Source organism: Grammomys surdaster, unplaced genomic scaffold (genome assembly GCF_004785775.1).
Source record: "Grammomys surdaster isolate TR1022 unplaced genomic scaffold, NIH_TR_1.0 126818, whole genome shotgun sequence".
NCBI lineage: Eukaryota > Metazoa > Chordata > Mammalia > Rodentia > Muridae > Grammomys > Grammomys surdaster.
The window spans coordinates 32,069-50,230 of record NW_021621605.1 but is presented as its reverse complement, the minus strand read 5'-3'; the positions used below and the strand labels follow the sequence as shown (position 1 = coordinate 50,230).

At 35.4% G+C, this 18,162-nt stretch overlaps 1 protein-coding gene across 2 annotated transcripts in view; it reads right to left on the bottom strand.

The window, feature by feature from the left end:
* Positions 1 to 3,480: 3,480 nt before the first annotated feature.
* Positions 3,481 to 18,162, bottom strand: part of LOC114615522 (leucyl-cystinyl aminopeptidase) — a 39,476-nt gene continuing 24,794 nt past the window's right edge. The window contains exons 11-15 of one of the 2 annotated variants that reach the window (XM_028761210.1): positions 12,709 to 12,892; positions 11,090 to 11,246; positions 5,379 to 5,563; positions 3,913 to 4,074; positions 3,481 to 3,496 (exon numbers count right to left, since the gene is read on the bottom strand). In XM_028761210.1, the coding sequence (XP_028617043.1) occupies position 3,496; positions 3,913 to 4,074; positions 5,379 to 5,563; positions 11,090 to 11,246; positions 12,709 to 12,892 (689 nt within the window). In that variant the 3' untranslated portion in view covers positions 3,481 to 3,495. Of the gene's footprint in view, positions 3,497 to 3,912; positions 4,075 to 5,378; positions 5,564 to 8,740; positions 9,084 to 11,089; positions 11,247 to 12,708; positions 12,893 to 18,162 lie in introns of those variants that run through there. The other variant, XM_028761211.1, reaches the window with a different exon arrangement.

Genomic DNA, 18,162 nt, shown 5'->3' with positions numbered 1-18,162 from the left:
AAAAAAAAAAAAACCCCACACAAAAAACAAACAAAAAACCCCAAGAATGCACACATACATGCACAAGTGTGTTCCCCCATGCATATGCAGATACACACACACAGACACACACACTCACACTCTTACCAATTATTGGTTATTAATAACTCAACATCAATATATTCAATGGACTCAAAACCTCAATAAAAAGACACAGGCTAACAGAATGGATATGAAAACAGGATGTAGATGACAAGAAATAATCAAACTCAGAGCTGAAATCAATCATTTAGAAACTGAGAGAACAATGAAAAGAATAGACAAATCCTTAGCCAAACTTACTTAAAGGCAAAGAGACAATATCTAAATTAACAAAATCAGAGATGAAAAGGGGGACATAACAATAGACACTGAGGAAATCCAAAGAATCATTAGGTCTTACCTCAAAAGTCTGTACTCCAGAAAGTTGAAAAATCTAAGCAAAATGAATGATTTTCTTGATAGATACCACTTACCAAAGTTAAATCAAGATCAGATAAACAATTTAAGTTATAAATATGATAGTCCCTATTGAAATAGAAGCAGTCATTAAACGTTCCTCAACTAAAACAAGCTCAGGCCAAACAAGTTTTAGCACAGAATTCTATCAGACTTTCAAAGAAGAGCTAATACCAATACTCTTCAAATTAGTCCACAAGATAGAAACAAAAGGAACATTACCAAATTCATTCAATGAAGCCAGTCATCCTGATACCCAAACCTCACAAAGACTGAAGAATTACAGACCAATTTCCCTTGTGAATATTGATGCATAAATACTCAATAAAATACTCACAAACTAAATCCAAGAACACATCAAAAACCATACACCATGATCAAGTAAGTTTCATCCCAGAGATACAGAGATGGTCTAACACATGAAAATCCATTAATGTAATCCACCATACACATGAACTGAAAGAAAAAAAGCACACGATCGTCTCATTAGATGTTAAAAATTCTGTGACAAAAATCTAATATACTCCTTCGTGTTCAAGTCTTGGAGAGATCAGAGATACAAGGCACATATCTAAAAACAATAAAGACAATATACAGCAAGCCATTAACTAACATCAAATTAAATAGAGAGAAACTTAAAGCAATGCCACTAAAATCAGGGACAAGACAAGGCTGTCTCCATATCTATTCAATATAGTACATGAAATTATAGCTAGAGCAGTGAGACAACTGAAGGAGATCAAGAGGATACAAATTGGAAAGGAAGAAGTCAAGGTATCTCTATTTGCAGATGATATGATAGTATATATAAGTGACCCCCAAAATTCAACCAGAGAACTCTTTCAGCAGATAAAATACCTTCAGCAAAGTGGCCGGATAAAAAATTAACTCAAAAAGAATCAGTTGCCTTCCTTTATACAAATAGGAATAGGGCTGAGAAAGAAATTAAGAAAACAATACCCTTTATAATAGCCATAAATAATATAAAAGATTGTTGTAAGTCTACCAAACAAGTGAAAGACCTGTATGACAAAAACTTCAAGTCCCTGAAGAAAGAAACTGAAGAAGCTATAAGATAGAAAGATCTCCCGTGCTCATGGATTAGTAGGGTTAACATAGTAAAAATGGCTATCTTACCAAAAGCAATCTATAGATTCAATTTTCCCATCAAAATTCCAACACATTCTTTACAGATCTGAAAAGAACAATTCTCAACTTTATATGGAAAACCAAAAAACTCAGGATATCTGAAACAATCCTATACAATAAAAGAACTTCTGGAGGTATCACCATCCCTGATTTCAAGCTGTACTACAGAGCAATACTGATAAAATCCACATGGTATTGGCATAAAAACAGACAGGTTGATCAATGGAATAAAATCAAATACTCAAAATACACCCACACACTTATGGACACTTTAGTTTTGACAAAGAAGTCAAAACCATACAATGGAAAAAAGAAAGGTATCTTTCAAAACACAAATGGTTGTGGTCTACCTAGATTTCTGTTACGTAGAAGAATGCAAACAGACTCATATCTATCACCCTGTACAAAACTCAAGTCCAAGTAGATAAAAGACATACTGCAGCCAGATACACTAAATCAAATAGGAGAGATAGTGGGGAACTGCCTTGAACACATTGGCACAGGAGACAAATTTTTTTTCTTTTTTCTTTCTTTTTTTTTTTTTTTTTAGGACACAAATTCTTGAAGAGAACACCAATGGCTCAGGCTCTAAGATCAATCATTAATAAATGGAACCTAATGACACTGAAAAGCTTCTGCAAGGAAACAGACACCATCAATAGGACAAAACAGCAGCCTACATAATAGAAAAAGATCTTCACCAACTCTACATCTGACAGAGTACTAATATCATTCATATATATATATATATATATATATATATATATATATATATATCAAGAAATTAGACATCAACAAACCAAATAACCCAATTAAAAATGGGGTACAAAGCTAAACAGAGAAATCTCAACAGAAGAATCTCTAAAGACTGAGAAGCTCTTAAAGAAATGTTCAACCCTCTTAGTCATCAGGAAAATGCAAATTAAAATGACTCTGAGATTTCATTTTACACATGTAAGAACGGCTAAGATCAAAAACTCAGTAACAGCACATGGTGGCGAGGGTGTGGAGCAAGGGGAACACTCCTTCATTGCTGGTGGGAATGAAGTCTTGTATAACCACTTTGGAAACCAATTTGATATTTTCTCAGAAAATTGGGAATAGTTCTACCTCAAGACCAGCTATACCACTCCTGAACATATACAAAAGATACTCCATCATACAACAAGGACACTTGCTCAACTATGTTCAGAGTAGATTTACTTGTAGTAGCCAGAAGCTGGAAACAACCTAGTTTTCCCTCAATGGAAGAATGGATACAGAAAATGTGATACATTTATACAATGGACTATTACTCAGCTATTAAAAACAAGGACAAAATTTGCGGGCAAATGAATGAACATAGAAATATCCTGAGTGAGGTAACCCAGGCCCATAAAGACAGGCACGGTATGCACTCACTTGTAAGTAGATATTAGCTATAAAGCACAGGATAACCATGCTACAATCCAGACCCAAAGAAGCTAAGTAACCAGTATGGCCTATGGGAAAATAGTTGAGTCTTACTCAGGATAGGAAAAATATAGACATCAGAATCAGATGGAAGGAGGGGAGTAGGTGGGAGATGGGGTAGGAAAGGGACAGGGTTGGGAAAAAATAAAGAGAAAAAAGTATTTACAGAGTATCATTTAGAAAGTAGGTCTGGGCAGGGCCCAAGGATGTCTCTGGGAGACTGTTAGGATTTAGCTGAGTGAATTTATGTTACAGAAGCAACAGGCTAAGATGCTCCCTTTACCCTCTGCATGGCTTTCAGTGTCCTAAATTGCATGTACCTTTGAATTTCTTCTGGCCACTTGAACCTTTAGTCTGCTTTTTCCTATTTTCTGTCAGGTCTTCCTGCCTTTTTTTCACCCACAAGCAGCTCCTGTTTCTAGGCCATGCAGTTGGACATTAAGATGTATAAGAAATAAATTCATAGGAAGGTAGAATATACACAATTCTATAGTTGTCTTTTTCTGAGGTGTTTGTATTTTCAAAGTGACAGAACAAACAGATCAATATCTATTACCAGCAGAGTTTAGAATATCATGCCAAGGGAGGACATTTCCCAGCAGGGCACACATGGAGTTTGTGATTATTAACATCTCTCAAACCAAGTCTATTCTGTACATATGTTAAGGTTCAGTCCCCAAAAGGAAGTCCAACTCATGGAAACTCCTCACCATAATGTCCAAGTCAGGAGCGAGTCATAGTGCAAACTCAAGAGAAAATGGCCTCCTGCTCTAAATAGCAAAGTGCTTTTATCTTTTAGTTTCTTTCTATCATGTTCTTTGAGTGGTTCCATACCAGTAAAGTTTATGTACATCATCTGAGCTGGCAAGAGCTTCAAGTATTTTATTCTTTTCTGCTTCAGAGCCCATGGAAGAATACATGCTTAAGAGGAACAGCCAGCCTTTCTCAGTTCTTGCTCCAACTTTGAACACAGTGATCATAACATCAGTAGGCAGGCTATAAGAGAGGTAATGAAACATGAGAACAAGGAAAAAAAATTTGACTATAAAGGCAAGGAGTTGACTGGTTCAGATTAAATAATAATTGTAAACTTCATACAATCTAGAGTTAATTCAGTGATGGTAAGTTTCATGATATAAAGTAGTACATGTATATTTGGGAGGCAGGGTGTAAGAAGGGGATGAAACATAGCCAACTGCCTTTATTAAAGTCTCAGAGCTAGGACAGACTCCAGACCATTATTAAAATTTCCCATCTCAACTTTTCAGATGATATTTTAATCATTGCTCCAATATTCTCAATAAGGAGCCTGAAAAGAATTAATTACATTCAAGAGTATTTCTCCTAACTGCTCACTTCACCAGTCATCTCATATCTAAATTAAAGGAGACCTCTCTCATCCTCTGAGAAATATTTCCTATCAAAAACTCAAAAAAGTAGGGTCATGGAGTTAGCTCCATCATTTAAAGTACTTGTCACACAAGCATGAGGACCAGAGCTCAACAACTACCCACCCAACTCCAATCTGCTTGTTTTAATGTCAGTACTCAGGAGGCAGAGATAGGCCAAGTAGGGCTACACAGTTAGACTACATCTCCAAACTAAACCCACCAAGCAAAACTAGAAAACATGTGTTGGAAAGGATGTAAAAAAAAAAAAAAGTGGAATGTTTTTCTGTTGGTGGAAACAAAATCACACAATTACTATGGGAAACATGATATCATGAAAGTTCTTTAAAAATTAAAAATGGAATGCTAGGGAAAATAGTTCAATCATAAAGAGCTTGCCAAGCAAGCATGAGAACTTGAGTCTGATCTCCAGAAATCCATATAATAAAGTCAAGGAGGCAGTATGATATGAAAAACCAACATTCAGGAGACAGAAACAGGCAGATCCCAGGGACCTTCTGGCCAGCCACTTTAGACTATTTAGTGAGAATCAGGCCAATAAAAGCCACTGTTTCTGAGGATTTACATTAGAGGTTGTTTTCTAGTATCCATACACACGTGTACTTACACAATCACATATATAGCTATATGATAAAACAAAATGAATACTAAATTCTCTATAATCCAGCAATATCACTTTCAGATATATACCAAAAGAATTTAAATCAGATCTACAAGAGCTAAAAATTATATGTTTCAATTCATGGCAGTAATATTTATAAGGGCTAAGAAGTAGAAGCAATTCAGAGGTCATGAAAAACGTATTAAGAGGGCAAGTGCATACGGTGGGCTATCTTTCCTTCTTTAGGAAGTAATGGGAAGACCCATTCAAGTATTTCATGTGCATTTCACCTCTGAGTTCCATTTGTTGCCATCCAATTGTCAAACAGTTTTGTGGCCATAGTGGTACAGTTCTCTAGGCTGTGGGCACAGGCAAATTCCAGCAAGGCTGACCGAAGCTCTCGCATAGATGGTGTGCCTTCATCCGTCCAAGTCTGCTGCTGGATTTGGTTCTGTAGCAATTTATGTACTCTGGTCTACAGACATGAAATATTATTAAAATAGTATTGATAATAATTTAATCAATCAGGAAATCAGGACTACTACATATCTTTTCTCCAATATTTACCCAATAATGAAAAGACATACATATTACTTATTAAATGTTAACATAAAGCCCAAATTTAGCTGGAATGAAATTATCTAATAATAAAGCTACAAGTAGGACTTATCATGATACAACTCAACTCAGGAGTTTCCCCCATCCCCTGATTTAACTATACAGCTCAGGCTGACCTTGAATATACAATTCTCTTGCTGAGATTATAGGCACATGTCACCATCTTTTGCTAAAATATACTTCTTTACCAATGATTTAATGTTTAAAAAGTTCTAAATCCATTATTAAAAGTATATTAAACATACCACCTAATTTTAGATCATTAGCAAATTAGCCTAACAAAATTGAAGAGAAAATGGCATTACTTATCCCATTTTTAATGTAAAAAATTCAAAGCTACAGAGAAATGCAAAAATAAATGTATAGTACACATTTATGTTATTTACCTAGATTTATCAGTTTCTAATTCTTCATTTTTATACATGTAGTACATATATACTTTATTTTAGCTGTTTGTAAATTATAAATATTATAAAATTTCATTTATATATACCTAGTCTGTATATGATCAAAATTCCCTGCTATACTTCAGAAAATGGACACTTATTTAATACTACCACCTGCTATTCTAACCAATTCATTGTTACAGTTACTTCTGAATGAAAGGACACTGTGAAATATATGTGTATTATAGAATCGGCAATCCCCTTTTCATTTTTTCCTTTGAAGAAACATAAGAGCTATTCACAGTATGTAGAAATCCTTCCACGTTACAAGTTACTATGCACCAGGGAGGGAGAAGATACACAAAATTTAACAATACTGTAAGAAATATACACTCAGGAAATATCAATGGGAAAAAACTGATATAAAATGCTATTTTTTTCTGTAAGAAATATCTTCATGTTATTCATATAAGAAGAGTCAAATTAAAAAACAAAAACCAAATACCCTACAGGTGTCCCCTTTGCAAGATCTCAGCACTAGCAAGTTTCACCTCACCAGTTACTTCTTTACTATTACCCATGCTGACTACTTTTATGTCAACTTGACACAAGCTATAGTCGTCTGAAAGGAGGGAACCTCAAATGAGAAACTGTCTCTGTAAGATCTGGCTGTAGGCAAGCTGGTAGGGCATTTTCTTAATTAGTGATAAGAGAGAGCCCAGCTTATTGTGGGTATCTGACTGGTTCTGTGTGCTATAAGAAAACAGGCTGAGCAAACCATGAGGAGCAAGCCAGTAAGCAGCACTCCATGGCTTCTGTTTCCAGGTTCTTGCACTACTTGAGTTTCTGATTTTCTTCAATGGTGGCTTATTACTTGGAAGTATATGTGAACAAACCTTTTCTCTCCAAGTTGCTTTTGGTTGTGGTGCTTCATCACAGCAACACAAACCCTAACTAAGACACTACTTTATCTCAATAATAAAGCATCACAGATGAGTTATGAAAAAACCCTTTAAACTCCAAACCTCAATTTAAGTTCTTTTGAAGTATTATGCTCTTTTTAAAAATCATTGTCCATCCCTAAAACCAAAAGAACTAGTAAAAGAAGCTCTCGAAGCTTGTGATAACACATCAACTTGCCTCTGTTTGTTTAAAGGCAATAAAATACAGATTAGACATCTTATTGAGTGTGTGAGGTGGTGGAGCTTGAGAGCCACTGGGTAAACGTGGAATCAAAACATACTGCCATGCTAGCTGTCATTTGCAGGACATTCCATGGGGCTCACTTGGCTGTGTTGGTACCTGCTATCTACAACTGACTAACCTATTTAATATCATCAAGATAGCACTATCCCTGATTGTAGACACAGACCCTAACCCTGATGTTTTTGTCCCAAATGAATGGAGAATAAAAGAAAAAAATAAAGGTATTTATAATAAAAACAAAGAAACAATGTATATGAAAGTTACAGCTTGGAATCCTATCTTCAAAAATCTCAGAGGAGAGCCACAGTGGAGTGCAGTGTCAGTGGCACTGTGACACACTGCAGCAGAGAACGCCTGACACTTGAAGATGCTTAGACTAAACTCTGAACACTCACACCCTACAATCAGAGGGCACAGGTTTTGCTAGTCTCCTTATGCCAATAATGATTAAGAGAAAAATCTCAAAATGTGTTAAGTATATTTGAAAGTATGATAAATATCTTACAAATATAATTCTATTTTCATAAAAATCCTGCAGTTTTAAATGTGACCATTTAATAAATAAACAATTCAGGTTATATCTTCAATATTATTTATATTAACAAGAGCATAGCAGGTGTCTCAAGTTGCCTTTTCCTCTTATACAATAAAATGAATTATACTTTTCATATGGTTTCTAAATGAACCTTTTTTGAAGTTAAGGCAATTAAACAACTAACACTAATTTCATACAGAATGGCAGGAAGAGAAAGGGTAGAAAGAGATGTGCCACAGAAGCTACCAACATTGCATATGCAACACAATGCAGCAACAGTAACAAACTGACTTTAAAAATAAAACAGGAAAAGATCCCAACATTTTGCTATATATTACCATTGATTTACTGCTTTAATTTTACAACAATACACTCGGGAAAGTTCTTCCCTAAGTTAACAAAATTTCTTAAAAGAGAACTGCCTGTTTTATTGCAAAGGTTTATCCCACCGATGCTTCATATGTAAGAGAATGACATTTGTAAGTTATAAAATGGGAATATGGCTAAAACCAGACACTAATTTCAGATGTGAACAACTTAACACAATTCAAATAAAACTCCAGATCCTACCCACCAAACCATGGCATATTTCACAAAATGATATATACATCATGCATAGTTTTCATAACAAAATGAATATTTTTTGGTTATAATGAAAAAAATATTAATTGAGCACCAATATTAAATTCCAATACACTTGAACATTGGATTCAAGGGCTTGGAAATGCCTTCCATCTCACTTCCTAAGTGGTTTCACAGTTTGATTAGAGATTAAAACAAGAATTTTAATGTTTTTCTCTTTTTGCATTAAAGCCAAATGTGGGTCCGTGTTCCACCCTGCTACCAGGCACAGCTGTTGGGGAGATGAAATGTGGGGAACTTTATGTGGCGCTTATCCCAGTGCCGCAGCAAGGCAGGTGGACTTCAGGGAACCGTTGAGACACTGATCATGGGGGAGGAGGGATGAGATTCGAGAAAGCTGAAGCTGGCATTCCCTAACTTCCGGGCATCTAATTGCAGTTAGAAAAATCACACAGAGAAGTCGGGCACAGAAAAGTTGGGTGTGTTGTGGGGAGGGGAGGTCCACAGGCCGGCGACAGGGCTGGGACAGGCACTGCTGAATTGTGAGGAGTTGAGAGCAGAGAATGACGACTAGCCTGGGGCCAGGGGGAATGGGAGCTCCAGCTTTGCTCTTCAGTGAAGGCCCTTAGCTTGGCTGCAGTTGTGGCTGGGAGTGCAGAGAAGGCCTTCTGTGGGAGAATTAAGTTGGGGCTCTGTAAGTGAAGGCCTGCTCCATGCTCCCCATAGTGGTTCTGGATGAAAGAGACAGTCCTTGGTTCTAAACTGTTTATTGGTTGTTCATTGTGGAAAATGGATGAATGCCATACCAACTTCTCAGAGTGGAGCCAAGATGAAATACCTTCTTCAGGGAGGAATGTCTGGAAGAGGAGCTTATTGACTAAACCCTCAAGGCCTTCAGGTACCCCATTAGCATTTATGTAGGAAGTATGGCACGAGTTCCAGGCCAGAAATTTGGCAGGGAGCAGGGAGGCACCTATCATCTCAGGTGTGTATCCACTGAGTTTCTGGAATCTCAATCTTCTCTACCCACCAAGATTCCTGGCATGGTTTACCATCCCACAGCCAAGTTGGTATTTAACAAAAAAGTGTAAGGAGTTACAGCACTAATGGGCCTAAGTCTTAGAAATAGGCACCAAGCCTCCCACCGTTGCCCTTACCAGTCCTTCAGATCTTACTCTATAGTATGTTCCAAACAAATACCTGAAACCAGAGGATGAAGATGCAGCAGGAGACGGGTTATCTGAACATCAACAGGAAAATATTCCAAAGACCCAATTTGTGTTTTCAACAGAGGGATAGCTTAGATAACTACCAAATGCTTCCTAAAACTAATCTTTTTAAAAACAAAAAAAAGCAAGATTTATTTACTTATTTTATGTTTATGAGTACACTGTAGCTATCTTCAGACATACCAGAAGAAGGCATCAGATTCCATTACAAATGGTTGTGAGCCACCATGTAGTTGCTAGGAATTAAACTCAGGACCTCTGGAAGAGTAGTCAGTGCTCTTAACCTCTGAGCCATCTCTCCAGTCCTCTAAAACTAATCTTAACAAGAACAGAGAAAGGCATCTGGAAGAAGGACTTTTGCTACCATGAAACTAACTAGTCAGATAGCTTTAGAATATGTAGATGTTCTGTCTCCCTTTAGGGTATTTTTAAAGCCCTTCAAATCAGTGTCCTTCAGGAGTGATGAAAATGAGTGATATATATTAGTCTTGTCTGCTACTATTGACACTACATTGAATAGTGTACCTTCCCCAATTCATACATCCTTAATTAGGCACTGTCTCTGTAGATACAATTAAGTGAAAGTGAAGTTATACAGGGTTACTATGAGCTCTAACCTAAGGGTCAATATATCTATGACAAGTGGCAAATTTGGGCACAGAAACACAGACAGTATAGTGCCTTGTCAACAGAGATAGAACAGGAGCATCATAAATTTAAGGAAGGAATGCCAAGGCTTGCCAGCATTCACTTGAAGCTAAGGAAAATGTAAGTGGTAGATACCCTGCCATCACCTTGACTTTAGTCTTCTAGCCTCCAGGGGCATAATAAATAAGTTTCTGGTATTTTTATATAACAAGTTTGTAGTAATACATTAAGGCAACCCTAGGTAACTAATATATTACCTTAATTGTTGAAGTGTCAAAAGTAATAGCTGTTAAGATTAAGTGACTGGTCTTAAGAGAGGGGAGGTCTAATACTAAGACTTCTTGAGAGCTCATACACTCACTGTTACCTATCAGCATCACTACCAATGGAGAGTAGTCAGCAACAACTACTAGGTAGAATATTTTCAGTACAAACATGCTACATTTTATAATGAACACTAGCAAATTAATAGGATCTCTCCTTTTTAAATGACTCTATTTTAATGTTGTATAAAAACAAAAGAGGTCCTCAGGAACATTTTCTATTTAGATGGCTCTATTTAACAGCAGTCAAAGGTCTATATTTTGATATTAAAAGAATACTACGTCATATAAAAGCTTCATCAACATTTCATGGTAAATAATGGCATTTTGATCCTGAATAGATATTTTACAACCAGCAAAATAAAGAAATAAGAATTTAACTGCTTTTTAAAAGAAAGGAATATTAAAAGCTGAACAGAATTGTGAGTAACAGTATTAAAGGTAGGCCATAAGAAAAACTGGAAGAAGACTTACTACCAATCTTGAGGACAGGTCCATGTATCCCAGTTTTTCCAGGAGGTTATAGATGAGGTTCGTTTGGAACAGGGCTTCAGTGATGGGTGCAGTGTGGGTCTCATTTCTAAGATAGTCAATCAAATCAAATGCCATCCGAATATGCACTTTGCCAAGGCTATAGAATAAATGAATGCAAAATATAAATCTACTGAAACACACGCATAACTTCATGGAGGAAAACTTTATAGTGAGTACTGAGTTCTGCAGACAAGAAACTTAGGTTTACAGTAGCATCAGACAAAGTTAGCCTCAAGTAAATATATTTATGTGGCTCACAGGTAAAGATGCAGTTTAATAGAAAGATACATCAACAGCTCATTTTTGGATCCAGAAGTCATCTATATTATTTGGCACTAAGTAAAAGCATTACATTGTCTTGGAAAAGACAATTGCTATTAATTTTATTTACTAATTACTTCTATCTACCACAAGATTAGGGGTAGCATACCCTCTATCTAAATTAGTATCTGATTCAGAATACCTGAATCAGAAAACAGACAAATCTTATTTCTTGCTGTAAACTCAGTTTGCCAAACTGTAAACTCTCTGAACCCAGCCTGATGAAGTTCCAAGCCAGCCAAGGCTACAAAATGACACTCCGTCTCAAACAAAAAAATAAACTACTAACTAACTAACTAACTAGGCAGTTTGTAAAAGTCATAGCAGTAATGGTTGAATGAACATAACAAGGCTACTTCATATTTAAAACGTAAGTCAAAATTTGGAAAGTAATAATGATGAGTATTCTTTGTGTTTCTAGGCCTGGAATAAATCTAAAATTTATTTCTTCAGAAATAAATTTTATTTCTAAAATTTACTCTTCAGAAAACACTTCTACAAAAGACCACTGCCATTTCTTGGCTTTGGGCTTTTATAATGTATATGGTGGTTGGGGAGGTAACCCACACATGTATAAGGAGGCTCCAGTCACTAGAGATGCTATTCAACCAATAGGTTAGCACTAAGCTTTAGGCAGAAGCCAATTGCTACAAAATAACATGAAGCTTAAATTCTTTTTTTTTCCTTTTTTTTAAAAAATCCAATCATAATTTTTACTTATTCACACAGGGGTTATAAACACAAAAAGGCAGGACGTGGGGAAGGGGATGACACCAGAGCGTGGGTGTTCAGGGGGAGTACAGATATCTTTCAGGACAGGGTATCGGCTGGGTGAAGATTCAGGGGACAGGTCACTATGACTCTACCTATGATTCACTTGTCCTTATCTAAGTTGGTACTATCCGCCAAGGCTATCTATTTACAAGGTCTATGACTACTAAGCTTGAATTCTTAAGACATTTTTACTGAACAAAATATGTATCTGACTTTTGGTATCTATTCTTGAACTAGTAGTGGATTCTATTTTATGCTAACTATTCAATGTGTCTATAGCTGATGTTTCTATCATATTATAAAATCTCCGAAAGCAATGAACATGTTTAACATTTTCCAAATCTTCTAAAACGCTACCTAACAGTCAATATATACTTGTTCTTTCAACCTGTTCTCTGACTTGATCTTTATTTCAATAACATTTAAAAACATGACAATAACAATGCAAATCAAGAATACTCTACCCTGCAAGTTCAAAGATGTTATTGATCAGGTTGGCTCGGTCTTTGTCACTCAGAACATAAGGATTTCTTTTTAACTGGTTGATTAGAGCTGCCCAGTCATCATCAGCATAGTGAACAATGTAATAGCCAGTCATGTTTGTATTGACTTTGACCCATTGCACTTGTTCTGTAAGATTGATGACACCTAAGAGAGGAAAAATTAAAACATTTTTCCTTTGGTAGTCTCAAAGTTAACAAAGTATGTTTTTATATCTATGCTTCTTTTAAGAAACTAAATGCCTATGTGCTGGTACAGTAAGTTTCACATTAATGAGGGTTGCTACTCATTCATTTAAACATTATTTATTCATCATACATTATTAGTTCTAGGATTAGGCACTAGAGAACAAATGACAAATAAGACAGAGGAACTTGGTTTTTGTTTTTGTTTTTGTTTTTTTTTTTCCAAATCGTAATTTTTACTTATTCACACAGGGGTAATAAACACAAAAAGCAGGAAGGGGATGACACTGGAGTGTGGGTGTTCAGGGGAAATACAGATATCTTTGTTTTTATGGTCTAATAAAAGCACCTAGAAACATCACATAAGTGTCACTTGCAGAAAAAGAAAACACAACATCCATGGAAGCACACAGAAATATCTCACTCTAAAGGGCAATCTGGAGAGGCTTTGTGAAGGAAGAAATGTCTAAGATGTCAGAATACACAAGCCTTAAGAAATTATGCATGGGGGAAAAGAGATGGTATAAAGAATGGAATAGCAGCTAAAATAGTGACTGAACTATGCAAAGTATGTCCCATCTCAACCTTTGTCTTTTATTTTACTAGCAAAGAAAAAAATTTAGAAAATAATTCAAAGCTATCAAAATAAACTTTAGAAAAAGCTTAAGGTTTTGTTGGGCACAAGATAAATAGATGAGTTATTTATTTTTTTTAACGCATACTCATGTATGTGTGTGTATGTGTGTGTTAAGAGAATTGTTTAAAATGCCTATGGATTTTGGGAGGAGAGACAATGTATAAATAAACAGGAAACTGACTAGAAAATATACTAATGAATTTTCTTTTTCTTTTTTTTTTTTGTTTCATTTTGTTTTTGTTTTTTGAGACAGGTTTTTTGTGTATAGCCGTGGCTGTCCTGGAATTCATTCTGTAGACCAGGCTGGCCTCTAACTCAGAAATCCTCATGCCTCTGCCTCCCAAGTGCTGGGATTAAAGGCGTGCGCCACCACTGCCCAGCATATGAATTTTCAACATGCTTAAAATTACAAATAATTATGTTACTAAATACTAAAATTACTAATAAAAATGTTCCTAAAAGTTGACAAGGATGTAGGTGTAGCAAGAGAGTCATGCTTGGAAAGACCTGAGGTGAAGATTTGCTAGAACAAGCACAAGCCCTATGTGCTGATCCTTCACTAGTAACTTCTCAGTCGATATAGTGAAGAATCTAGCAGATTACAAATTCTTATCAAATGAATGAATAAATAATGACTAAGGTTATAACAAATAATTTCAAGCCACATTAAAATCTGAATAATACATTATCTTCTGATCATAAACTAAAAATATACATTTTTAACTATATAAAAAAAAACTTATCTAAACTCAATGACACTGTAGTGTATGTTTAGTGTTATGCTTCTGCTATACTTGTTTGAATTAATGTAGTATTTCCTACAGTTGTCCTCCATGTGTTTATATTCATCCTGCATCTTTACCTTTAACTTCCCCACCCTTTCACTTCCATTATCTTCATAAGCAATGCCCAAATAGCCAACTTTTCATTTCAGGATTTGCCCCAAATCTCCTGTTCTGAAACATTTAAAAATTTCCCTTATCATAATACTTGTATAGTGAATTATTTTTATACAAATTGCTTTAGAAACATATTCTAGAATGAAAGATATGTTAGTACTTGAAGTTTCACTTAAAGATTGTCAAGTTCAAAAACATATATTATTAGAATTTATCTGATTCCTTTTATTACTCTAATTTTGCTGATATTGTGGACATACTGAAGATGGAAATGCTTCTAATTATATCTTAATAGAACTATCAGTCCTTTTCATTAAAAGATTCAATATTTATTTATTTTTTATTCTTGACAGGAAGGATCAATTAGGTGAAATAAATTCATATTACTCTTTTTTCAGAGTAATATGTAGTTCTGGTATTTGTGAAGGAAAAAGTCATGTTTCCAGGTTAGGGCCACTGTAAATAGGCTTCTAACTGATGAGAGTAATTATATCATTAGCTAATCCAAAAAGTACCAATATTCTCCATTTGGGTTAGCCATCACAACATTGTATGCCACTTTTAAAAATAAAGCCTGGGGAAGAGGTATTACACAGCCCCATCTCCACTGACCTAAAAAGAAATAGTAAGCATGGCCACCATTTCAGTGGATAGGGTCAGGAAATGGTGGAATAATGAATATTTTCACTGATAAGCATGTACTATCCTGTAAACCTGGTTAACCCCAGATGTTAGAGAGAAGAAATACAGCAGGTAGTATATCTCAAATTATGACTGTTATCAAGTTGCCAGAACATTAGCAACATAGCCAACAGCAGGAGGAGATAGGAGATTCATCATTTAAAGGATAGTATAACCTAGGATGCAGGACATCAAAACCATAGGTATCAAAAAATAATCGCTTTATACATAAGGACAAGACTGGTTGCTAGCTCAAATGTAGATGAAACTACTTTTATAAGTTTTTAATTTATTATAATAATTAACAGATTAACAGTTTCATTTTCATAGTCTATTGTATAGTAAAATAAAGAGTGAGCAATTTAATCTTAAATGGAAAAAACCCAGACAAAGTAATCTGTGATTTTAAAAACTATTTGTTAATAAGCTATGAAAATCAACTACTGTTTTATCAAGAAATATTGAAGTCCTGAAACAAACAAATAAAAATATATGTTACTATAAAATTAGGAAATATGACATCCAGGCAGTTACCATCCCACAGATTAGCTACAGCCCTTGCAAAAGCCCTTCTTTGTATCACTTCCTTTACTCTTTTATCTTATTAAGTAGAAACAAAGATAACAGCACAAGAAAGTATGTCAGTAAATTACCTCCCTTCTTTTCCTTTTTAATTGCTTTTCCTTCCAAGGATACATCTTTTAGTTTCATAGAAATATTTCTGGGATAATGATATACTTTTTCAGAAACAGACCATTTCCAGTTAGAATTAAATATCTCCTAGAGTTAAATATTTTGGGTTTAAAAATATATGAAATCTAAATAACAGAAAGGTAAGAAGGACAAAGTAAAAATTTTTTTAGCATAACCTAAAATAGGATCCCCTTTAGCCTGTTGCTATGTGTTATTATTCAACAACAACATGTATGGGAAAAGGTGGCAAAGATACTAACTGAACTATTACATAAAACTGAACTAGTAAATTAAGCTCAGAGCCCTGTTGTAGACCTAAGAAACCAGAGGATCTTATAGTTCTGTAATTAAATCTTCTCTGCTACAATTTAAGGATGGGGGAAAAAAAAACGCAACTAAATTGAGAGTAATTACTATCGGAGTTTCAAGGGCCAAGAAGATTTAAGTGTCCTTAGGGTCAAGCATTTCCTTATAAGAGGGGAGTGGTTTCATTCAGTGTGTACACTTAAAATCTGAACTGGCAGAAATTAAAGCAGCAACAGTCAGAGGGGAACTATGTTATTAGTGACAATTATATCAAATTGGGCAAGTTCTAGCTGCAGATTCAACAATCATATTCCTTTTTGTATATTCCCATTTACTATGAGTTTTACCAATGAAGAAAAATAAGACATTTCATTTGGCTGTAAATGTTCTTTCTTAAAAAGTTTTTATAGTCAACATTATAATTCAGTGATTTCATTTATTCATTCAGTAATTATTTATGCATCTACTACACGTTAAGTTCACAAATGTGATTTATAAGCCACAATATTTACCCTCAAGGGAAGATAACTATAACATGGGGAGAGACACAAGTAGACAGTATTTACAGAATATTCTGAGTAGGAAGTACAAACTGTTATTTGAAACTATAAACTAGAAATCTGCCTTTTCTTGGGATGCTGAGGTCTTTGAGGAGCAAGCCATGCCTTAGCTAATGGCTGAAGAATGAATAGGAGGAGGTCAAGGGAGTGGAAAGTCAGGGTGTTCTTCAAGGAGAAAGCATAGCACACAGAAGAATTTAGACACAAACATGGCCTGTTTGAGGTGCTAGAAAATATTCTGTGCAGCAAAAACAGGTAAGAGAGATGGCGGGGAGTAGGAGGAGGTATGGTTGGAGAGGATCATAGAAAAGAAAGAGGAAAAGGGGAAAGGAGGGAATAGAGGAGAATCCAGGGAAGGGAGTAGGAGGAGGAAAGAGAGAAAAGGTAAGAAGTAGATCGAGGTAGAAGGAAAGGAAGAGAGGGAAAGCAGGAGACAGGGGACAGGGAAAGAATGAAGAAGAGAGGGAAAGAAAAACAGGGAAAGAGAAAAAAGCATAGTGGGGAGGGGGAGGAAGGCAGGCTATGGTTCGAGCATATATGTCTCTCTACATGCATATGCTGAAAGCTCAGTCTCAAGCTAGAAGATCCAGTCATTGAGAAGGAACTTCTTATCTCACTGGTAAATTGGTAGAGAATAGGCTTGGAGGACATAGGGTCTGGAGAAGAAGGTTATTACTCTGGAATGTCTCCATAAAAGTATAACCTGCTAATGTTTTTCTTCTCTTCTCCCAGATGCAAGGATCAGAAAACTGTCAAACTGTGAGCTAAAATAAATCTTTCTCCCCTTTAAATTATTTTTATTTTTCTGTTATAGCAACTAAGAGTTGACTATGGTAAGGAATACGTAGGAAAATTGGAACTATTTTATAAAGCATAAATCTCAAAAACAGTTTACCACACACATATAAACAGAACTTTGTAAAGAGCCGATGGGAGCAGATTTCTTATTGCCTATTTCTAATACCAACAAAAATTTAAATACTATTTTGAAGTTTGCAAATTTTCTTTACTGGCTCCTTTTAAATGCTGCATTGCATTTAGACTATACTGCTTTATGTCTAGAGGGGAAGGTTGCTCCTCTTCTTTGGGTCAGAGCACCGTTTTAGGAATTTCTGATGTTTAGAGTTCTATTTCACCAGGGAAGGCAACACTTTTTCATATGTTAATCAAAGAAATGTTGGGATCACTTTCTGCTTCCAGCACTATACATAGTGAGAGTGTTGTGTGGGTAGTGTGCTCTGCTGTAGTGTGTGGTAAAGCTACAATGAAATGGCACATTCATCGTTACTTACTCGGAAGAGCAACTTAGCGTCAGTACCCAATCCCAAACCTAACAGTCTACAATTTCGAGAAGCACAGATTTAAAAAAATAATAATCTTATCTAATATTTTTATTAGGAAATAATTTAATAAGACAATTGATGAATCATGGGTATATAAGAATGAATATCAATTA